Raw genomic sequence first — 26,268 nt, forward strand, 5'->3', positions numbered from 1 at the left:
TGTGCATTTAATTTCAAGGGTCATGTGGTATGGCATTAGCGTTCTAGATAAGTCCGAACATAATACTTTCAATATGATACTATATATTCAGAGGAGAATGCCGAAATATTATTCCCTTTTCCAAGTTTTTCTGGAAAAATTCCACACAGGCCGAGGTTTATACTTTGTAAGTTTACACGAAAGGTTCTAGCTGAGTTTACTTACTACGCGAGTCAGTAAAAACAAGAAATTATTGAAATTTTTCGATATTCGTTTAATATCGGCAATAAGCTGTTTTAGAATCTTTAATAGAGGATTTAAAGCAAGGGTGTAGATTTAGACTTAGACTTATTTACAGTGTTTGAAAATTTCAAACATCTTACTATTTTGAATTTTTTTTTATGATTAGTATTGATATGAAATAAAAAGAAGCGTTTTTATTTTTTTTAACTAACAAAAGTAATTTTGTTGCATCTTAACATACATTGTATAAAATATAACGTAAAATGCTGAAGCTGTAAATTTTTAAGATGTAATATTGTATGTAAGATTTAAAAGAGTAGCAATCAGTTTATTGCCACTTCTCCTCAACTTTTCCGAAGTGGTGGTAAATTTTTGACATTCGCAAGTGACATTTTGACCTCATTGAATAAATGATTTTTGTTTCTTTCTTTATTTTTCTTTCTGTCATTTTGTGATTTTTGATTGAAGCTTTTATCACAGAACATGACGGTTTTTACTTACATTAAGATTTCTATCAGGTTACCTCTACCAAAATTTGAACATAAATTAATTTTTTTGAGTTATTAATACATTGTTCACATATGCGCGAGTGCTGCGCAAGTACCTAAAGGTATGGTAATGACTGCATTCTGCAATTTAATGTGACGTTTATAACTCTACAGTTGCCAAAACGATACCACCATGTGTTACCACCAGATTGACAAGATTGTATTAAAAATGGCATTTAAAATAGGAAATGCTAATCTTGAACAGCTTACACCAGTGATGCTATGATGGATTTTTTCTCTCCAAAAGGAGAGAAAAAAAAACTACACAATTTTGAAGCACATAATATTATATAGGTATATAGGCCTGGATGGACATATTTAAAGGTAAAAAGGGAAGAATAATCCCTTTTTAGCGTCTCTTTAGATCTAATAGTGATATAATCACTAAACAAGTTCATTTATAATAATAAAATATACTGTCAAATGTATGTACGTAAATATAATGTAAAGTTTAATGTCATGTAAATTGAAATGCGCAGTGGGTAGACGTAAGTAGGAGCAAACTTATAAATCCGACGCAAGCTTTACGAGAACAAGGCGCAGCTTCTATGTTCACAATGTACTTCGTGACTAGACTGGTAAGCTTTACTTAGCACCGCGAAATATTCCGTCTTTTGCACCTATAATAGATTATACAGGACGTCTGACGGCTATGCCATATAGAGGGAAGTAACTTAAATATTTTAGTTGTAACATTAAGGCTTTTTTTAAATTTAAAAACCATTAACCACCTGATTGAACCGGGCATCGAACTCGCTACACGAGAAAAAAAACTTTTAGATTGATCATACCTATTGAAAGGCTTCATCATAAGACTTATCTTTTGCTACATAATATATCATCAGAAATAAACTAAGGAACCGCATGAAACGTTAAAAACGTTTAGTGTAAAATTTTGTTCGGAAAAATGAAAAGCTGACATTGTCGATTTAATCATTATATTATGTTCGGTGCCTGGTTCAATCATGTAGTCATTTAAAAATCTATGAAAGCATTTTAAATTGTTTTTTAAATTTAAATATATTCTTGTTTCAGTAAAATACTATTCCATGTGGTATAGCCGTGGGACCCATGTATAAGTGTATAACTTAACATGCTATTACGTTATTATTCTTACAACATAACAGTAATGATCTCACGGATAAATTATAGCAATATTCTTGACGACTCCCGGTCGGTTTACTAAAACCGACTGCTTTTCTCAACACTAGGGACGAGTGGAAATGACAATTCTGCTTGTGCACCGAATGGTGTTTTAATACATTTATGACAATGTATTTCATATCAAAATATTAGGTTATTTTTTTGAAATTTCAATCTAAAAGCATGTAGTTAACTACGATTAATCGTTAATTTCCCCTATTTCCCAATTTATTTATCTAGTTTCGAAAATAAATATATTCCTTCTTTCTTTGTGGTCAAAACACAAAACAAAATTGTTATTTTGACATTTGAATAACAGACTTAAATTAAAGTTTATCGTGAAACTAGGCTAAAGCTAGCTGGCAATAAATTTATATCACTGTCGGTGGATTCACGTGGTTTCAATGGACTCCGCTTGGTTCCTTTCCGTGACAGTTGCTTGAGTGGAATTTATTTTATATCACTGTGAAACAAATTTAAAAACTATTTGCTACTCTTTAGTTTGGCTTGATGTTAATACATGATTCCATAGCATTTAATATTATTCTTTTTTTTTGTTCCAAATATGGTGTTGTTTAAATGTGTTGTTATTTTTTTATTATTATGGTAATCCTGGTTTACCTTATTGGTTAGAGTTATGGAATATATCTTCGTACAAATGTTTCTACGTAAATCAGATGTACAATCAATCTAGTAATCTATTCAGGTAAATATTTAATATTAAGCTGTACAAATTCACAATAAATTTGTGAATACTTAAAGTTTCTTTGGCGTAACAAAAAAAATCATTAAAAAATTATTCTTCGTGCTATTTCAGTTGGCAGAAAGAACAATATTGTAATAAAGAAGGTATTAAATACATTAGATAATCTTTATTTTATTAAAATTTATTTAATTCTTACTCATAGGTAGTGGTACAGTAAACCTATGAGTTAAAAGAGGCTTTAAGTACATAAAGTATGATACAAATGGTCTAATTGACCAAGTAACGTCAGAGTGTTGATTTTGATTTGAAAAACTCGATTTTACCTTTGAATACCACTGACCACGGTGATGAAAATTTAACTAGTGTCGAATACTACAATTTTAATGTTGGCAAGTGAGATACATAAAACAAAACAGTAATATAAATTGAAACGAAACATAACTACAAAGTTGTAGGTCACTAAACTGCATACAGCTTGTATAAGTGAAGTACACTTCACTTGGGAGCAACTTGCTCAAAGTAATTTAACTTAACTTGCGAGTTTGTTAATTATATTTAAATGTCGCTAAGACACTGCTGAAGTTACTTCCAAGATAAATTTCCCTCTGTGGTGAAATTTCTTTTTACGCCGAATATAACATCAAGGCTCTATGTCATTCTGACATTTCATTTGAAAAGACGATGATAATAATCCTATTAATCAAGCCTCTTTGTTTTCCTTAACCCAATAAAAGCATAAAACCAAATTTTATACACTAAATAGAAACATAAAATACATGTTTTTAAAAAAAGTTAAAGCCCGTAGGGTGTTATAGGCCTCCTCCAACAGTTTCCAGGTTTTTCTTGTATTTTCTTTCACTGTCCATTTCAGGAATTTCCGTAATTTCGTCAACCCGACGGTCTTCAGAACAGCCTCTTGCTCTTGCCACTTGAACCTCAGTAGCCAAATGCGTCCATCTTTCATCAGTCAGTCATGTTACATGCCCGGTCCTCTTCCACTTCAGCTTTTTCATATGTTTTAGAGCATCTATCAGGTTGTTTTTTTTCTCTTATCTTTTCTAATTTTATTCAATCCTATAGCTTTTTATTGAGGATGCTCCTGTCCATAACACGCTGAGTATATTATATTCTGTCTACCCATACGGAAGACTACCTGTCTTCCGTAAAATTTGATTAATACTTTTTTAATGCTTACGGTGGCACGGTGTTTAATGTAATTCGTTTTTTGATATAGCTTACCGTTCAAACACAATCTAAACAGATTCCATTTTGGTATTGATAACAGTTTCATTATAAGAATGTTTAGAAACCAGAGTAGTAAACAACTGTTATGATGGGAACAAGTGCCGCTAAAGGCCGGTTCAGATGTCTCATTATTTTTAACGAGATGGTATCAAATTGCTACAGAAAGAAGAAGCTACTTTTACATATTTGCACACCTCATGAAATAAAAATAAAATAAATCATACCTGTAATAAAATTGTAAGCCTGCACATTGAATATTAAAAAATATATAATCTATTTATACACGTTGTACTTAAGTAAGCGAAGCAAAATAAGTAATTTTTGAAAATCCTGTCTTTTTGTCGGTCTGTTTCTTTTTATGCACTGATGTTTTTTTTATAATTTAAAAATAAATACGTATTTTGTTATTTATCTTCTGTCTCAATAAATTTGAATAGTCTTACATAAAGTATTTGAGGTTTGAGATGACTTTGCAAATCATATATATAAAAAAAAAGAACAAACTTTGTTCTTTTTACGTTTCTAAGAGCAACTGCTCTTAGAAAAGTTTTGATTTCTAGCTTTTTGGGATCAAACGTGACTAAGAACCCAGATTTAAAGAAAAGCTCATCAAAACGTACCGTAGTATGGAAATGGATTAAAATCTCAATCTCAGATCGCCAATTTAGCATTCCAATAAAGTATAGAAACCGGTATTGTAGCTACATAGTCTCTCACGTAGCACTGTAGCAAGCTACGAAATAGCTACTGTAGCCAAATGCTAAATCAAAGGCTTGTTTTTGTCGTGTTTGGTCGTTAGAACGTGCCAACTGATTGATTTATTTACGGAGATACTGATTTCGAGAGAAACAGCCAATGCTTTTTACATCTTTTAATAGTATAAGAATTGTTCGTGTTGATTTTCCGAGTGACGTTGAATAAATTACTTATTATACAAGTTATTATACAATGCATTATGTGATAAAAAAAATCATATATAAGAGGGAGCACGTGGTGGGACGTGGTGAGAAAACCATGAGTTACGTCAAGAGATCCCAGCCTTTATGGTGAGAGTATGCTATTTTTTTAAGGTCCCTAAGTCGTATCGGTTCCGGAAAACAACAGCCGGTAATTGATTCCAAAATGTGGCTGTGTGAGGCAAGAAATTTCTTGAGAAACCACGCGGTCGTGAAATACCAGACGTCAACTTAATGCGGGTGGTATTTTGCAATTTGACGTAATGTCCGGTGGTGGAATTCGGCCACTGGTATCAACCCGAACTAATATAATGAAGATTTTATTTACAAATACCAAATACTTATAACAAGTTATGTGTTGGATGAACTGGATTTGTCATGTGCGCATACCCAAAAGGACGAACAATAGTACCTATAACACACGGACCATTCAATTAAAAAGCAGAATAAGATAGAAACACTGGGTATTATTTGCTCTATGAACGATAAATTGAACTTACTACTAATTGGTGATAATAATCACTTTTTACAAATACCACTACGCTTAAACAAAAGAAATTTCAATTCAATATTACAATTGAAAGTGTATTCTGATATAAGGTTATGCAACTTTAAGAAATTTTTTTCTATGTATATTCTAGTACTAAACTAATTTTTCTAATTCTTAGCAAGATACAATTGTAATACTAAACATTAAAAGATCCGAAAATCACACAAAGCACAGGATATTAAAATATAATATTTACAATTACGTTAAAGAGTGCATTACTGCAGCGGCCAGCAAAAGAAACTGATGGACGAACTTGTAAATGTGGGCTGAGGCGAAGCTGTGGCACATAATTGTAAGTCCATCAATGCCTAATAGTGACCAAGCCTTGTATAGTACTTTGCTCAAATAAATTACAAAAGTTAAATAAAAACGAGTCTTCCTGCCTTTTGAACTTCAGCTGGCGTTAAAGTAACTTCATCACACTCATCTCACTTGAACTCATTTTTAACCGACTTCAAAAAGGTTGAGGTTCTCAATTCGACTGTTGTTTTTATGTTTGTTACCTCAAGACTTTCAACTGGGTGAACCGATTTTAATATTTTTTTCTTTATCGGAAAGGACGTACTTTGAGGTTTGTTTGATGAGAGTTTGGTGAGGTTTGACTATGGAATCCAAGACAAAGTAAGGAACTCTTCAATTTTTAGGAGCAAATTAACTATACTCAGCCGAATTTTCGATATGCTATCCGGATATTTGAGCCACCTCCTACTACGTCGTTATGGTCAAGTAATTGTCGTAGTGGAATATGATGATCAATGAAACTCTTTAAAGATTTACAGTAAGGTACTTCAGATTCACTAAAGATCAAAAAATAAAAAATTAACAAAAAAAACGACTTCAAAAATACTATTCCAAAACAATAGATATATATAATATGCACTAACAGTAAACAACTTTCTATTTTCAAGTCAATTAGAATTTTAAATAAAGCCTTTGTTATGTTAACTCCTTGGTTGTCATGTTTCAGAGTGAACGATTGTTTTATTTTTAAAATATACGACAAATATGAGTTTACTATGAAACTTATGTGGCCGCTAAAACACGACATATTTGGATTTTGATACAACTTTTGCGCTTTTGATAAAATAATGCTCACATTTGAGAAACTCACTTTGCTGTTAAAGTAAAATAGACTAAAATATCATTATAAACAACATTTAATGAAGTTCTCAGAACCGACCGTTACTAAGAAGTAACTTAATGTTTCTAAGGAGTAATGAACAGTAGCGCTCCGTTACAAGCTCGCCATCTCCAGGTATAAAATTACATTTGCAATATCCTACGTGACAATTTCACAGTTTCACGGTATAAAATTGCTTTTCCGTTAAGGTCCATTTGGAACACGCTCGAATATTAAGAATAAAATTGAATTTATGGAAACACATAATTGGAGCGCGCGGTTTTAATTGCTTGGTCATTATTTTGTGAATGTATTTCCAACCTAATACTTTAATTACGTTAATCTTCTCGTTTACTTCACTTTGTCGTATATTCGCCAACACCTAGTCTACTGTCAATAATTTATTGAAGTTAGGTTTAGAAATTTTAGAAATTCTTTAGGCGCGTTATGAAAAAATTATGAGAGTGAAATTTTAAGATGCGCGCGCATCACTGTAACACGTAAAAGTAACAGGGTGAAGTTGGTTCCTAAAATTTTCTGACGTTTGCGTCATTCGTTAATTATTTTTTTTTGGTTTCTTCGTCCATACAGCCGTTTTTATTATTTAACGCACAAACGACCTTCACGAGTGGTCGATAAAGTGTAACTTGGTCACTATCCTGCCTCAGTTTTAAGTTCAAATTAGAATTTATAAAACAAATTAAGTTTTTAAGTCGTAATATTTACGGCCAGTGCGCATATAGCGCGATACCAACGAGGTCTCATTAAATGTTATTTAAACTCTAAATTTAAAAAGTTAAAAATTTATCGAGTTAATGTATCGCTCTCTTCTGTAGCACATAACTGTATACAGCCTTCTTCTATTCTCTGGTTGTCAGTTGATGATGTAATGGACGCATTCCGTCCCGTCTTAGTTTTGTAACGTAATGAAAAAAATCGCGAATTTTATTAAGTAGCTGATAACAGAGATGTATTTTTAATTGATCCTTTATGGCAAAAATTATAATTATGTAAGAAAGCTTGGAATCAAGTAAAATCAGAATGTTACGATGATAAACCAGAATAACATTATAATAAATTATTCTCATTAATCTCAAACGGATAATGCTAGGGCTTTGTTTAACAAATGGGATATAATAAATTTATTCAATGAAAATCCGCGATTAGCCTATTTTGGTAGAGAGAATATTTATTTCAGAATGTGTTTATGACGATAGCGGCTGGAAAAGCCAAAATACTCCAAATTTAGACGAAATCCCTTGTTTCTAGTTCACTTTTTTCCTATTTTCAAATGAATGGCTGTGTACTGAACGCTTATGCTGTAAACGGTGGCTATAAATCAGGATTTCATAATATGATTCGTAAGATCACCACCATCTAGTGAAACTTTCAGAAAAACGAATTGAAAAACGTGGCTATTAAATACTTTTGTGTTCGTGGAAGTAAAAGTATTTTGAGTGAGCCCATCTGTTATGGAAGAAGGTTGTTCTTATACAATATTATTATATACGTTATTATACAATATTATTATACAATTAAATATACCTACTTTTAAATATCTACATCATAATATTCTCCACAGAAAGGAAAAACATAATTTATTCAGAACCTTAGCCAGATAAAACAAGTGGGCGTATTCATTCTTTGTATAAAACACGTTCATGCGAATACAAAAAAGCTTTTTAATAAAACAGCTTTTATTCATTTACCTGTCTCTTTAAAGGTGGAAACCCACTCAGTTCATTTGTATTCGGGCAAGGTCTGGCCTCCCCCTGTCTTGACAATCTACTCGTATTTTACAGCTTGAAAAGAAGTGTTTATATTCCAGTTGTGTGTTACTTAAGTATTAGAGACGTATGTGTACTTGACTTGCAATGTAGTAATAACAATAAGCTTTAATGAAGTAGTAACTAATAATAAACGAAATTCAAATTGCAGTCTGCTGGTCAGGTGCTGGTAACGTAATCTCTTTAAAATACTAAAGTTATTCTGTGACAGAGGTGCGTATCAGAATTCAAGTGAAGTACTAAATGCATAAGGCATTTGGACAACTTCTTAATGTGTTTTTGAGCCGACGGACACCAAAATCCCATCGTCTCCATACCAAAGTCAAAGTCAAATAAACTTAATTCAAATAGTCTTAAACTTAGTGCTTTTGAATCGTCATTATAAATATTTGATTTAAATAAATGGATCTACATTTAGTATAAAATTAGGAGATTTTTTTAAAATTCCTTATTTAAAAGCATATTATAGCTTAATAGTTATAATATTAAAGGATACTGTCTATTAACCCAACAAACTTATAAAGTATCATTTAATTGAATAGTATTTATTTCTTAATAAGTACAAAATTTGTTGTAGCAGATGTTCGAAGTGACTTACTTGTTGTGGATACAATGATTTTTCTACTATTGCTAAACGAGTAACTAAAACTTATGGGAGTGTTAAATATCAAAATATTGGATACTTCTCATTTGGTTTTTATAAAGCTATTGATGTCATTTTACTGATTATGTATCATTCTTACAATATCAGTTTAAATCATCATCATAATTATCACTTCAGCCAGAAGACGTCCACTCTAGATAAACGCGTTCCTCAAAGAACGCCATGACGATTGGTCCTGCACTCATCCAACATATTCCGGCGATCTTAACCAGATCGTCGGTCCATCTTGTGAGGGAAAATCTGTGGTATTTTGGACGAGAAGATTTTACGGAGCTTCCCAAACGTTGCCCATCCGAGTTGTATCGAAGAGTGACCTCTTTCCCGAAATTTTACCTGCCCAATTTGTAAGAGTTACATAATAACCGCCTGGTCACACTTAACTATTACACCCTGTTTATTAGTATTATGAAAATTTACACCAACAGACTGATACTTCTAAAGATCTAAGCACGTCAAAACAAACAAACATAACACTTTTCTGCTTTTGTTATATAAGTATAGATTTACATATCTGCCCCAATTGGGTTACGAAGAAAATTAGCAGGCAGGCACGGCCGTATCCCTGCTAATTGATTTGTTAAGGTCGAGCTAGCGGTCGCGTTACGTGTAGGCGAACACGTATTGAGAATATAAATTGACTGTTAGAACATTCTCGAAGCATTTAGTATGCGAATATATTAACACCGAATAGATAACATTTGTTTATATGGATTTGGAATGGCTACATTAAATAAACATATTTAGCTGTTCAACGTAATATAAAAAGAAATTATATTATTATAATTTCATATTATTAATTTCAAAGACCAAAACTTCCTTTCATCCCTCCAATTTCAGATTAGCAAAAACCCTTTCTCAGTGGATGCTGACGATATAAGATAAACCCATATTTGAAATGTGCTCAGGACATTTGGCGATACAATTTCATAATTTTTATATTAATTTCATATCTTATGCTGTACCTAAGCAGTTGATATTTCGTTTATTTTAGGCGCCATTTTGATATTATCACACCTCCGCGTCAAAAACAGTTGACAAGACTTTATAGGCATTTATATTATCTACTATACTATGATACTCAACAATTTGAATCTGAGAGATCAAGAGGTAAAATATATTATTATATGTTTTGGGCCTCGACAAAGGGTAAATATATCGTGATAACTTTTACCAACATTGATTTAATTCAAAAAATCAGGTTTTTATTAAATAAAACACGATTAAGTGATGGCAAGTCGTCAGATAGTACGCTCATGTCACCTTAATATATCACAGACCTGTAGACAGTTACAGCCCCCTATGGCGTACTTTACCGTGAAAAGCGTTACTTAAACGACTCTGGAGTCAGTACTTACCGTTTTACTTTTTAAATTATGTCTTTATAAATTGTTCGGTAAAAATAAAAAAAGACGGGGAACCTAATTCTTTCTAAGCTTTCTTCATTGAAAATGTCTTTAAGCGTCATTATTATATTATATATAAACAAAATGGAGGATTTAATGAAAGACAACCCTACCTCATATATTAAAGACTGTCTGATATGGTAGGTAAATATAGCAGATCAATATAAGATGGCGAAATATATTGATGAAATGATTTAAAACATTCTATTTAATATATAACATTATATTAACAGGCCTTTTATACAGACATAATTAAATGGTCCCTGTGAATACAAAAATATAAATCCTTAATTCTACAAAGGTGAAATAATTCAAGTATTCAACTTTACTAAGGTCCCTCGTTGAAACCCGAACAAGAAACATATTTTATATTAACCGCAGGCGAAAACCAACAAATTTATATTCCATTATCCAATGGCCGTCCCCACATAATGTCGAATATATCTTCGAAACTTTCCTGTGACGAAAATTATTCTGAATACATTAGTTATACGAGAATAGAGTATCGTTTCGACAAAATGTGAAGTGGCGTTGCCCAACTCAACTATTATATTATTAGTGAATGTTTGAAGCACCTCAATAACTTTTAGAAATGAATTCCTTTACATACGATAGACATAACACGACTTGACTTTAATTATTTGTTTAGTAACTAAGACCCATGTAACGCAATTTATTAATATAAAAAAATATGTGTTAATGACGCAAAAATATATTAAATTTAAAAATGACATTAAAATAAAACACTTTTTAAAACGCGTGTAATTGTAACTGTTATTACATTTTTTTAAATTGACTATTAAACTATTTACCACATTACTACCAATTTTTAAGAACTTTGTTACCACAATTCATACAATGAATTTCATTTCATTTCATCATTCGTTAGCAGAAGATTATCAAAATGGCTGACTATTATTAGGCAAATTTGAAATTAGATACGAGGCATTGTAATAGATACTTAGGGTGTATTAAACTGAAGCGGCTTATATACAGATAAGCTTTATTAAGTTTGAGTGTTTGTTACTGTATACTAGATTATATTAATATTTTTTTTAAACCTGTGCATTTCTTCTGAAAAAAATTATAAATTATAATTACTCGCAGCCGCGCGCTAAACCTGCACGATACAACGCTAATAGGGACGATGTTCTACTTACTAGAGGCCCCACGCTAAAACTGTCAGATACTACGCTAGTAGGGACGATGTTCTACTTACTCGCGGCTGCGCGATAAACATGCACGATACATCGCTAGTAGGGAAGATGTTCTACTTAGTAGCGGCCGTGCGCTTTGCTAGGACGATACAACGCTTGTAGGGAAGATGTCTTACTAGCAGCGCTATGTGCTTCATGCTACGTTTGCCATTTTTGACTCTCTCTCAATCGGTCTCAATCGCTCTCTCCCTCTTCTTGGACAAAAACGTCCCACATTTTCGTGTCACTTTATCGCCGTAAAAAGAATGCCCTCATGCGCGCAAAGAAGTTTGACTAAAAAACATACTCGTGACAATGCTGTGTGTGAAATTGATTGCATTGGGCTTACAAGGGCTAACTCTGGAATTATCAAACAAAATAGGGGCACAGTATATGTCGATATGTGGAAAATTGTCGTGAGTAACCTATACAATTGCATTCGTCCGGTAATGACCTACGTACTTACGCAGTTATTTTTATTTGTATTATGATAAAATTTGATACTACACGGTATCTCATTAATTCTTCTTTACGTTTTTTGTATTATTTAACTCCACGTCACCCTTATAAAAGCACTTGCAATGCTGAAGGTTTTGAGAGCGAAATTCTCGGAACAAACAATTCAACTAGAGTTCGTTAGCAGTTTTATTTCGTGAACCGAACAGAAATAATTGCCAATTAATACAATCCACATGCTCCGAATGCCTGTATATTTTTGAACGAAAATAATAATAGGGGCACGTTATATTTCGACATAACAATTCCCAATTATCAAGAGCTTGAACAAATAATACGATTTTAAAACAAAGTAAAAGTTGTTCTGTTCTATGATACTAATGTTATTCTTCAGGTTTTTTTTATTCAAATGAACATGCTAATCTTGGGATCTAAATGTTACATTTGAATTGTTTTTGATTCATCAATATAAGCTATCTAGGATTAGGTTTCACTTATCAGTGAGCCACAAATGTTGATTTTTGTGAATTATATCGGAAGAAAATGTGCTCTTATAGTACCAACACTGCCATAACTGGGAAATTCAACAATACTAAATCCACTCTTAGCAGGAAGTAGCTTCTGCTTTCGAGAATTATTTTTCTGACATTCCAGTTTCTATCACAAGTACTCTTGTCTCATCCACCAGTGTTGCTGAGTCACTTCTTTTGGAAAATGTTCAAGAATGTAAAAAAAAGGAAGCGGACAGCCGCATTAAATTTTTCTTGTACGATATTGCATTGGAATCCATATTTTTATTAAAAAAAAACTCAGGCGTACCTTTTGGAATGGGTCGTAGTTTTGACATACAAAAGTGATATTATGTATCCTATTTTGAAGAAAAATATCGGAATTTGAATAATATATGATAATAATATGTAAATGTACTATAATATAGACCTCTCCTATCGACTGCTATCAAGAACGAAGTTTGAAAATATGTTGCCAATATCGAAAAGAAGATGAAAGATTATAATAAAAAAAAAGAGTGTATGTACTTATGTACACGCGTTAGAAGTTATACTTCTTTGGCATATGGAAAAATAAATCAAATAAACACTCAGCCTTTAAGATTAACATAAACAAGTATAGATTTTTTTTATGTATACATATAATTTGTTAATATAACAGAAAATAAAAAAATTAATAATGTGATAACTTTTAATTATCGATGTAAATAAATTATACATACCGACAATTAACCTCAAATCTATAAATGCACTCAAAACAGTTTATTCAAATCAGTTTTTTCACTAATATTCAATATAGATATACTAATAAATTATTAGTAAATGCTATGACCATCGAATATGAAATTGATTTAATAAAAACACCAAAATAATATTTATTTATTCACACTGTTTAATTGTACTGTTACGAAACACGTGTTCTAAATATAAAAATACTAGAATATACAACTTGAACATAGTTATCGATTTTCATGCCACCTAGAACTAACTTCACGATGTAGTATTCAGGTGTCGGTGTGCGCGCGCATCGTAAAAATTCACTCTCATCATTTTTCTCCATCGCGCCAAAAGAAGCATAACTTCAACAACCGACTTCAAAAACATTATTCCAAAACAATAGCTAATATAATATGTACTAAAAAGTATAAAAATAATTGCGTATTTTTATAAAATTTAATTAATTAATCTAATTCTAGTTACGATTATTGTTATTTTTGGAATTGGTGTCAGGTCCGTACTCCTATACGCTAGTATATTTTAAATGTATGCACTGCAGTCATCTTATTTACTTCAATCTGGCGTAGGGGACCTGGGGGCTGGGACCTCCGCTTTGTTGAGCGCCACGTTTATTAAAAATAATGTATCACTAAAATCTACTCCCCTTTTTTTTACATATAATATATATCGGCTGTTTGCATGAACACAGGATGAAATATTAACGCACCAAGCCACAACACAGTTAATGGGAATTTTGATTGATGTCACCCGCAGGCGTTGTTGCGCACAATTAAACTGAAATTGACCGACATGTTGGACAATATTGTATTGTTCTTTATTCATTGCTTTTAAATTGTTCTTTAAAATTAAAACTCATGTTATTTTTGACACATGGTTATGTCAGGTATTAAGTTATTTTCATAAATCTCTTAAGATTATTAATAAATATATTTTTTCCACACGATTGTTTCTAATGTTTTGTTTTTTATACCTTTATGTTCAGTCTTGCAATCTATTTTATGTAGGTGCCTGTCATAGTACATAAATCTATACTACGTTACTATGGCGTTAAGTACTTTTCTTGGGAGGGGTATAAATTGATAAACTCGCGTCAGGACACGTGGCCTGATCAAAAACTCGTAAGACAGTCGTTGAAATTATGGATGAAAGATTTATACTAACTAATTAAAGTTCAGCTATTTCAACTTAATGATCATACGGTCATTGGACCAGTGGTTGAATAATTGTGATTGCGAAACCAAAATACCGCGAGGTCGAGGGATCGAATCTCAACCGTGAAATATTATTATTCTTATAAGTGAAGTATGTAAAATTCCCCCACATAAAACAAATTTGGCATGACGACAATTCTATATTTACAGTAACCAGATATATAATGCAGCCAACGCAAGACTAAACATATACCTACAGACTTTATAACAATGCAAAAAAAACAACCAAAAACTGGCTCCATGGGATGAATTTCCATGAGACCGAGAATTTTACACAATAAAACAACTTAATAAATATAAACAAATCATAATAACATATCTAAACACACACAGACTCACACACACACACACACACATACACACACATTCTTAGAAGTTATACTTTTATTTTATTTAATCTGATTTTGATGTCTTGTACCGAGAAGTCTCTGACAGCTGAAACACAGTTCATACTAGTTTAGCTGTCTTTGCTCCCTGTTTTGTATGTAAATAATTAATAATATAATTTAGAACTATTTGTAACTATTTGTAACTTGTAATTACTAACTATTATTAATTATTGTAATGTTTGGGAAATAAAGTTATTATTATTATTCTCTTTATTATAATTTTATCTTATTTTCTACACTTATATATATAACATTTTTATAAAAAACAATATTACAAATATATATATATATAGATAAATATAAAAAAATAGAGTCCCGCCGGCGTTGGTTCACGACAATTCCGCCGGTGGTTATTATTATTTTGTTTCTTACTTCAGCTTCTATAAACCTATTGTATCAATTTTAGAGATTGATTGAGTTATGATGATGCTGGTAACCATGATAGTGAATGAGTCGTTGAAATTATGGACGAAAGATGATTTTTTGAGAAAACAATTATTTAATGTAAAATAATTCTTGTACTTGTGAAGTGTTAATTTTTTTTTTATGTATATAATATACAAATAAAATTTGAAAACAAATTATTATGAACGATGCGGGACTCGAATCCACGACCTCTGGCGTTCCGTGCCCGTCCAACGGAGCTTACCGTTCGAGTGACGTATCGTCATAAAATCTTGTATGCTTTGTTGAGAGAACCTGAGAGTTGAACAAATCATACAAGATTTTTTAATGTATCTTTTGCATTTAAACTTTGATTTTTGTACATAGTTTGAAGAGTTTCTTATCTCTACATTCTCATTTTTATTTAACTGGCTATCTCTGAAGATTCCTTAGGACGTTATATTATAATACCGTAATATTATAAATGCATATTATAAATAGAAACATGAATTATTTTAAATAGGACACAATATTTACAACTCGGTACAGCTAATATAATATACTGTAAAACGTAAGGACTATTCATATTAGGTGGGTATATTGTTGACATAAAGTCCATTTAATAGCCATCCATAATAAAATGGATTTTTTTTTTAAATATCATATCCCACAAAAATGTCAATTTTATAATATTTAAATAATAAAAAATATAATTGCAAATAATATTTTATGATAGTTATTACGTCTCGAATGGTTGTAAAATTCAGTAAGTATAAATAAAGTGCTAATATTAAATTCAACAAGCTAATAAAAGTTATGTAAGTCTCTGTCTGTAATCTATGATAAAGGCTTGTACCACGAATCATAATTCCCACCTTTGACATAACAAAGTCTGATATTACAGTCCTGGGTAAGATGAAACAGCTGTAAAACCATTGATTACGTTATTCAGAGTGGCAGTAAAACCTCAGGTAGGTGTAACGATCGTCATAAAAATGTCAAACGTCAAGATTTTGATGTTTATTCAGCCGTTTACAAACTCTTCGTGCCGTATAAACGGAAAACTTGAATTTATGATGATAGTTTTAGATAATTTATACGTTTAAATACAGCCTCTCGCTGATAGGCAAGGCATGACAACTGGCCATGCTTATTACTTTAGTGTACATTTAGTGACACTATGTCCTACACTCGCAATACGTCATTGTATCATTATTGTATGTCACGCTCTGTAATTAACAAGCATATCAATAGTTAGAATCAACTTAAGTTCTTAGGTATTGTCATCAAATAACAAATTATTTGAACAAATTATTTTAAGACAGTATAACAAAAAAAAAACCTTCACTGCTTTGTTGTGTTGTTTTTGAATAATTAATTACAAGTAATTAAGACAAGTCGTTGACAGTCAGCCACGTTCGGTATTAGAGAATCCCGTAGTCGCGGTCTTCGTATTATTATACATTTATAATAATTTATTATATATTTATATATATTACATATAATCTTACCAGGAGGGGGAGGGAATGTGGAAACATTACTGTGTTTCGGTGTGAAGGGCGCCGTTGCTTGTGAAATTACTGGGCAAATGAGACTTAACACCTTTAGTCTCAAGATGACGAGCGCAATTGTAGTGCCGCTCAGAATTTTTGGTTTTTTCAAGAATCCTGAGCAGCACTGCATTGTAATGGGTAGGTATTACTATTAGCTGAACGACCTGCTCATCTCGTCCCTTATTTTTATAAATAATAAAAAATATGCCAGCTTCAATTGAATAGATAACAGATATAAGATCCTATATTATACCAAATTTGGCGTCTCCACAGGGAACTCGTTCATTTACAGCAAGCCATCAGTTACTGGAGATAACTAAAATATTATAACGTCAAACGGCCTTTCCTTTCAATTTCAATTTTTTATTATTTTCTAGATTTTATATCGTAATCTTAACGTTTCGTTTATACTCTATCGTTTGCTTTGTGTTTTGCGAAAGCTTTTAATGTCAGTTTTCGGAGAAATAAATTCAATTCAATTCAAAAATATGTTTAGAATCGTGAAAGTAAAAGCATTGTAGTACTAATAATAAGTATAAATGAATAATTTTAAATAATTATTAACAATCATTAAGAGAAAAATTTAAAGAAATAATAATATTTCAACTGTTGCCTCTCAATATAGTCTTTTTTGGCGCCCGTTCTTGTCAGCTCTGAGGGATACATTTCCAAATGGGTGGTGACTGTGAATTTGACTTTCAATAAATGATTTCTTATTCAATTTTGAATAGAAATATTTGAATTTCTATATTTTGATACATGTAAATAAAAGTTATCGTTATGTTTTTATCATAATAATATTATAGCAATGATATTAATTTAAACTTTTAATTACATTTGGCTTCTTTACATAGAATATCGGCAAGGAATCTCAACTGCTTTTTCTATCGTGAACCAATAATGTGTAAGCATTACTGTGTTTCAGTCTAAAGGACGCTGTAGCTTGTGAAATTACTGGGCAAATGAGACTTAATATTATATTGTGTTTCAATGTGACGAGCGTAATAATTGCTTAGCCGCTCAGTATTTTGGGTTCAATAAAAAATCTAAAGAAAAAAGAAATCTAAGAAAAGTATCAGGATGATCCTGTTACCGGAGACTCTACTTTATGTTTTTAAAATCAAAGTAATTTTATTTTTTACAATCGGTAATAAATTTAGTTTATTCTCTCTCTTTACATTGAATAAATATATCGTTGTCTTGAAACCATAGTACAGGCTATGCCTAGGGTATCTTATATATCTTAATTTGTGTAATATATTATATTGGTTGGCAAATTATTTCTACAATTACATTTACTTATTATTAAAAAAGATAATTTACATTTTTAGTCTTTAATTTGTGGAAATTAACTAAAAAAGAATATACTATATATATATAAGAACGTGTTTCTATATATAGATTTTATAAAAAATAAACAATCCGGCAATAGCAGCTTAAATAAAATGTTCAAACATGTAGAATCCTATAAAAACATTCAACATAAAATAAAACAAGAGCTTACACGAGTTTTCCATTACCGAGAATATGTATTAAATTAAAAGTATTTCAGTAAAACAAACACTAACCACAGCTAACGAACTCACAGTTAACTCACGTTTTAAATTATCACGAATGTAACATAATTAAATAGAATTATAAACTTTATTTGCCTGTTCAAATATGTACCTGTACTTCAAACATAAAAAGACCTTAAATAACGAAACCTTAACTTGACACAATGGGTGTTAAGTAAAGTTTATTGTTTATCAAAAAGTTTATCAATTATTGACGTACTATAAACAGCAAGAATTATATTATAATCCCAGTCGCCTATTAAAAGGTCATGTTTAGCAATGGAAATATAATTATTTACAAAAATTATTAAAAAGGTCAATTAAGTTACACACATTTGTTAATTTAGTGGGACACTTACCTGAAATACGACACTTCATTCTTTTTTAGATTGGATATGCTGTTATTTTTTCACTTGCGCGGCGTTGTATTCAAAGCGCGGTCAAAACACAACTGAATGAAAACTCTGCCTAATAGACGCGTAGGCAGAGTTTTGCTTCAGCTACTTTTTGAGTGTGATTGTGAGTCTTGTTATTTGTTGTACGTGAATTGTTACAAGACGTTTTTTGATGGCAGGGTGATATCCGGCCACAGTATGGACATGCTCTAAGTTGAAATGTAAGGCCATGTCCACACCCAACAAACAACGGTACATGAAAGGTCTTTCGTATCTTCTAACTCTACGTGCCCCACATACTCCTCTTTTACTGTATACTTTTTTCGCCGGTTTTGATTTCAATTGAGATACACAATCTTTTAACATCTTTTATATTAGCTTGACCTGTATCTATGTGTTGTATAACGGAATCTTTTTCACCAAATTAACCTTTTTAAAATGTTATATTGAATTGAACATGATATTCGACCCCGTTGGATTAATTTGAAACACTCGACTAGCACTGTCAATTTAGTAAAATATATTATCAATCCGGACCGAAACAGACCAAGAAATAGCGATATTTTTTTGTCCGACACCCGGTAGTGTTTTCTGCCAAAGACCAAGCCACGTGCTAATACATTGTATACAACAATATGATCATCAAAACAAATGCAATACAAAAAACATTCAAAAAAACAAATGAAAATGTATTTTATTGTAATAAACGTTCATATTAATACCTATATTTGTAAAATTACTCTACTTTCACCATATATACCTGAAAATTAAATATTTATGGCATTTAACATACCCCATGGATTTTTTGTTATTTGTTTGGGTTCTTGTGACTGTGGCGCGTGGCGGTGGAGACGATGGCTGGTCCACGCGTCATGCTTGATAGTGGAAACTCTACTTCATGTTTTTAAAATTAAAGTTATTTAATTTATGTATAGTTATATATATTTGTATAAACATTAAATGAATTCTCAACAAATGTCTATATTTATTTATAGTTTGTGTGGATTGACGACTCTACTGTGCTAAAAAACTGTTGTCTTTATATTTATTTATATGACTTACTTGTGTAAGCCATTGAGAATTAGATGTTTGAGTATAGTTGCATGACTTTACATAATTATGTGCTTAAAATAATTTACTAAACGAAGCAACTGCTATGTGTTGATTAAGAAGGCATTGAGTTTCTTTTTCTCACACTATTCCGAAGGCAAATGGTAAAAAGTATAATTTTTGATAAATTTAAGAGTTATTTCCGAAATGAATAAAATGATGAAAATGATGTGTGTCCCTAATTGTGGGCGAGTCATTAATTAGTTGTTAAATGTTGTACAACTGTTATGTTTTCACTTGCTCATATTTTCTTAGCTTAATAAGCTGATGTCCCTGTACTGTGGTGTAACTATAAATGTTCATTCTCACTTACCAGCTCTACAAACTTCTCATTAGCTAGTACTTACACTGGTAATACCCAGCAAATTCTCTGTGTTTATTTTTGAAATGAGCAAGTCTCATATTTTAATTAAAACGTAGTTTCCAGCGCCATAGAAAGTTTTGAAAACGAATGAGTTGGTTTTAAGAAATAGTTGAACAAGAATTTATAATTACCTGCGTCAGGAGTTTAAATTTGGATTACCTACATTTGAGTTTTACGAATATGATTATTGCACTTTTTTGAGTAAGAATAGGATTAAATTTATTGATATCGATATTTTTACACAATAAACATTGTCATTAGATAGTAATAAGATTTAATACTTTACAAGCTTAATTTAATATATTGTCTTAATTCGCGACACCATTCGGGGCCTCGTTGGATCAAATAAAGTCAAATATACTTTATTCAATCAAGCTTAAACTTAGTGCTTTTGAATGGTCATTATAAATATTTGTTTTAATTTACTGAAACCACCATATGTTCGGAAAAAGTAGAACCCGTGAGATGAAAGAGTGTTGCCTCCAATATATGAATCGCGTTCAAAGTTAAAAGCGTATTAAATATCAAATATGTCTTAAAAGTAATTAAGAATAAATTGTACGAATATAAATTAATAAATTGTATGAGTGATGCAACAAAAATACTCAAACGTCAAATACTCTAATAATTTAATAATAAGTAAGTCAAAAAAATTAACGTAAATGAATTCCGTAAAATTATATCCAAATAAACTCAAATTACTACTGAGAATATAGTAATTATATCTATTGTTTTAATTAAGTGCAGCTCAGCCAGTTATCCATTTAATATACTGATATCGTATTATTTGTCAATTTTGTTCAAGATGTCTTTTTGTTCTCAGAGATGTCGCCGTGCAGAATGGCGACGTGCGTGTCAGCTCTTCTGGCTCTGAGCTGTGTCCGCGGCGCCCTGTCCCTGGACATCAACCGGCTCTACGGACATCACACCAAACGATCTGGTTAGCTCCAACTATCCCTATATATAAGCTTTAATATGTAGATGAACATTATCTTTTGTTATTTGGTAGAGTTCTCGTGACAGGCGTCGTGAAGCTCGCTTAATGCCACTGCTTGTGGCGGCGACGATCGTTCCCTTCCCTAAAATATGCCTGGTCCATGCGTCATGCTCGTGAACGGGCGCTGCTTGTGGTGAATGGATGATCCTCTCACCGGGAAATCTGATTTATGTTTTTTTTTATTTCTTATATTTTTTTAAATTGAAGTTGTAATATTTTTTTTATAATAGCTAATAAAATGCTCGCATTATGCCTTTATTTTATTTACAGTATGTGTGAATTGATACATCTAATGTATTGTACTTTTTAGTATGTACTAGTTGACAATTAGAACCTGTAATATCATTCAGTTTTGAAAAGAGCAACCTTAGAGTTTCTTGCTCGTTCTTCTCTAAGCAAATCTGCACAACGAACGAGCTTTATGAAAAATGACATATTTCAAGTGTAATGAAATTTACCTACGAACTAAAATATTTTTTATTTTGCTTTGGTTATATTAATATTATATGTGAAGTTTGTGACGTTGAAGGCCGTAATCTCTGGAACTACTGAATCGATTTTTAATTTAGCCACGTGAAAAGTAATAAGACTTTTTCGTGGCAGTCAGATTTGTAAAGTAAATCGGAGAAAAGGGTCGAATAAAAACAGTGTCAGAATTTTTCTCCTCAAGTTGTGCTCATCAAGGTAATATGTATTACGTAGTAGAAAATGCATTGCGAATAAATTACAGGGCGCGATTTGAATAAGGCGGGCTGAGCAATTTGACATTCACATTTACTCTATATTGATACTCGTATATACTAGCTACAATACTAGCTGACCCGAAAGACGTTCTGCCAATAGAATAAAATGTGATGGACTTAAGTATTCGGGAATCATGTAGTCTAAAGCCATCGGAAATTAATGATTTTATGATATTATATAATAATAAACTGATAAGAATTAATATCAATTTGTCTAAACAACTTTTACATTACCGCTTTATATGTAATTGTTAATTTTTAAAGTATTAAAATGGAACTAGTATGTTATTCTTAAAAGATATGCCATCCCGGACCTTTCTTTAGAACTATGAAAGATACACAATTCCACCATACATTATTGTATTATATCTCAATGGGCTTGTAAGAAGCGATACTTGTAATTAATGATAGAACTTCACCCCTACTACAATCGTCCACGATTAAAATGCGACATGCGAAAAAAATTGGGGCGATGTAATAAAAGTTTCACTTTAATATAAAATATAGTTGCCTGGCTGTGCCTCGTTTTGGAGAAAAAGAATTTGAGTGAAAGTGAGTATAGATTCTGTCACGCACAGTTATTGTATTAAAAACCTTAATACACATTTATGTGTTTAATTGTGTAAATTAGATAAACTAACTACATCATAGCACACAATGTAACAAATTGAATCGTGTTTCGCCTGCCTAACATACAACATGTTAGGTAAGTGTAAAGGTCAGCGCTCACTTAGTTATACCGAGAACTGGGCGTGTTTGCTCGTGATGATTAATGATCCTTGTAATGTAAGGGTACAAACTTAAAGGTCATAAAGATAACACTTTAATGAACTTTATATGTTTAATTAGCACAGAATGTTCACATGATTATAACAGCTTTACGTATAGCCTTTTTTTTTAATTATTTTACACAATTTGTTATTTATTATACAAAACCTGAGAGCTGAACAAGACATACCAAGATTAACAAACAATGCCTCACTCGACCGGTTACTCAGTTGGTAAGTGCGCTCGGATTGAACCCGAGAAGTCGCGGGTTCGAGTCCCGCATCATTCATAAATTTTGGTTACAAATTTAATTTGTTGATATATTTTATTTCAAGCTATCTTGTGTGCATTGCTGGTTTTCATTTAATTGTTTGCATGGGTTGGTGACTTAAAATAATTTAAAAATATAACTTATATATTGTTAAAAAAATTACAGTCTTCATTATTTTTTACTCATGTATTTGTATAAACAATTTAATATTTTATAGTAGGTGCTCCAAAGATTATTTTACCAAATACTCGATAATTTGACTAAAAACTTTGAAAAAAATTCTTATGATTCACTTGTTATTTTTAGAATTTAGGAGGAATGTATATATGTACATGGTTAGATGGGGAGAGCTTGATTTTTATTTAGATATTATATATTTGATATAGCATGTGTTAAAATGCCACGATCAAAAAAAATATAATTCATTGAAAAATATATTCTATCACACATTGATTTTAATTTACATAGACATACATCTATTTAATATATTATTTAGTATGAATTCATATTTCACTGCCTTACTGCCAAACTGCATTATTTAAACCATTTAAAATTGTTTTAGAAAATACTGGTTTTTAAATTTTACTGAATTTAATATTAATTCGTGTTACACATCTGTTTTAAGTATTTCTAATGACATCTACACGGATTACATTACGTATATAACTACAGAAATTAAATAATCATATATCGTCTTAATATCACTATCACGTGAGACTCATAAATGTATGTACTTAGTGCTTAATTTAATTTTATTCATATTTAAAGACTCGAATGACTTAATGCTTAAATATTATATTCACAACACACACAATAATACAATATAATATATATTTTTTAATCCATTTCGCTCTACTGTTACAACTTTGTTAGTGTATACATTAACATGGAGTATACTCCAGAGCTTCTTGAAAATATTGACAAAAACAAGCAAACTGACTTTCGACAGGCTTTCGACGGAGTGGACCATTAACTGTTACTAGAAAAGCTTTTATCTTACCGCATATGTGAAAATGTTTGACATTGGTTTAAATCTTTCATAACCAAATGTTCTCAAAAGGTTGTCATCAACGGATATGAGTCTGACACAGTTCTGGTAAGCTCCGGAGCTCCCCTTCTTTTCATGTTATTTATAAATGACATCAGCTAATGTTTTCAATTTAGTAATTTTCTTCTGTATGCTGATGAACTTTAGATATATATTGGATGCATCAACCTTTAGAGCTTTTTTTAGAGAATTCATTGTTTGTGTAAGTAAGGATGCTTCGTGAACACGGTGGTCGTGATTAATATCATAATTCGTACTTGCATCCAACAATTACAATGATTTATAAACTATAGAAGGTCAACCTGGCACTACAAACAGCACTCGTTCACGAGTTGACGCATGGACAAGCCATCGTTTCCTTCAAACATTTCAGGGTAGAAGTCGACACGGCAAACGACGCCGCCGCAAGCAATGCCATTTCAATGAACATGATTCACTGAGGTCAATTTATGATTTTTTAGTATAACAACATCAACATCTGATTTGAATGCGTAAAAAGTATGACAACAATTGCACGTACTATATCGTACACTATAATATTTTTAGAGCTGCTACTTAAATGTTAATTTAGATAAAAACGTTCAAAGTCAATTCAGGCCAGATTTCTAAAATAATATACGTCGTGTTTAAGCGTGCGAGATAATAATTAGTGCGCAGCTCGGATTAAAAATCTTGAGGAAGATAATTAAAAATTTGCGTTTTGATCTTGGCAATTTTCTACCGAAAAATTAACCAGTTGTAATGAATGTTAGCAAACTGAATGAGTAATATTATGTGTCCACCTGTTTTGATTTTTTCGCTTATTGTTATCGGATTTTCATACTAGGCCTCGGTTTGTGGCCTATATGATTAAGCCATTTTAAGCATTTTTTGAAGTACTCTAGCACTTAAGTGTCCGTGGCAAAAATTTACTCGCGAAAAATTACGCATTTTTATGGTCGTATGCGAGACGGCGCACTGCTTAAAGACCGGGTAAACAATTTTGGTCTTTTAGTTGACAAAGAGTTTAGTAAAAAGCGTTCTGATTTTTGTTATTTCAAAATTACTTAAGACAGTAATTTATATTTAGTAATGTATTATGTTTTTAAAATTTTATCATCGCGGAACTTTAACATTGCAATTATTATAACGGATACTCACGAAATATATTTTATTAATTCAGTGCCGATATTTCCACCTAATTACATGAAACGTGGTCGCGGCGGAACTGCAGTGGCGGCGAATAACTCTTGACACATGGACACTTGACACTAGTACATCAATCTGTCCACGTGGCACTCAATTCGTTTTGGGCTTTGATTCCCTAATTCACGACACACACTACTAACGACGTCTCATCGACTCGACGTCATGCAATTTAGATCGAAATGTCGGCACCAAATTAATAAAATATATGTCGTGAGCTCCCGTCATAATAATTACTGTATTAAGTAAGTGCATTCAAAATGGTAAGAGTATAAGTAAAATTAAATATGAAGCAGTAATGTGTAAGCATTACTGTGTTTCGGTCTGAAGGGCGCCGTAGCTAGTACCTATAATTACTGGGCAAATGAGACTTAGCATCTTATGTCCCAAGGTGAGGAGCGCAATTTTAGTGCCGCTCAGAATTTTTGGGGGTTTCAAGAATCCTGAGCGGCACTGCATTGTAATGGGCAGGGCGTATAACATTTATCCAACACTGTCAACATAATGGCAATAAACAGAAAATACTAAAATTATGCAATAGTCACGGATGGACTTTTATTTTTAATAGTAATAAATAGTTAGCATTATACATACCGTAATTTCTAAGAAATCTGTTCTTTTATTTACAAATTGGGATTGCTTGCACGTTGTTAGTAAAGATCAAGGAAATGAAGATGATAAGACGGATGGGCTAGAGCCTCCGCCGAGTATTATAGGAGCTCTGGAAGCACCTAGATTATTGGAAAAGTACTTCCTTTATCACCAAGATTCCTCAATATCGGAAGATTTGAATAAAATAAGAAAAAATACAACAAAATTACTGGTGCAGAATGAGACGTCAGACAAAAATAACAGACTACTCTTATACGCAATAGCGTTCAAAAAATAAAAATAATTGTTTTTTATTAATTACTAACACTAGTCAGAAAGAAACTCTTTCTTTTTCTAATACAGATTTTAATGTGAATTAGACTTAGATTTCAACCGCAGTAGATAAATTAATGGGGAGCTATGAGCCACTTCGTGGCAAGCCGCCAGCTAATTTTGAGAA

The 26,268-nt window shown here is 31.7% G+C and overlaps 1 protein-coding gene across 1 annotated transcript in view; it reads left to right on the top strand.

The window, feature by feature from the left end:
- LOC126977431 (IDLSRF-like peptide) overlaps positions 1-26,268 on the top strand; it is an 80,207-nt gene that overhangs the window by 40,255 nt on the left and 13,684 nt on the right. The window contains exon 2 of the mRNA XM_050826233.1: positions 21,029-21,145. Coding sequence (XP_050682190.1) covers positions 21,031-21,145 — 115 coding nt within the window. The 5' untranslated portion in view covers positions 21,029-21,030. The remainder of the gene's footprint in view (positions 1-21,028; positions 21,146-26,268) is intronic.

This window comes from Leptidea sinapis, chromosome 2 (genome assembly GCF_905404315.1).
Source record: "Leptidea sinapis chromosome 2, ilLepSina1.1, whole genome shotgun sequence".
In the NCBI taxonomy this organism is placed as follows: domain Eukaryota; kingdom Metazoa; phylum Arthropoda; class Insecta; order Lepidoptera; family Pieridae; genus Leptidea; species Leptidea sinapis.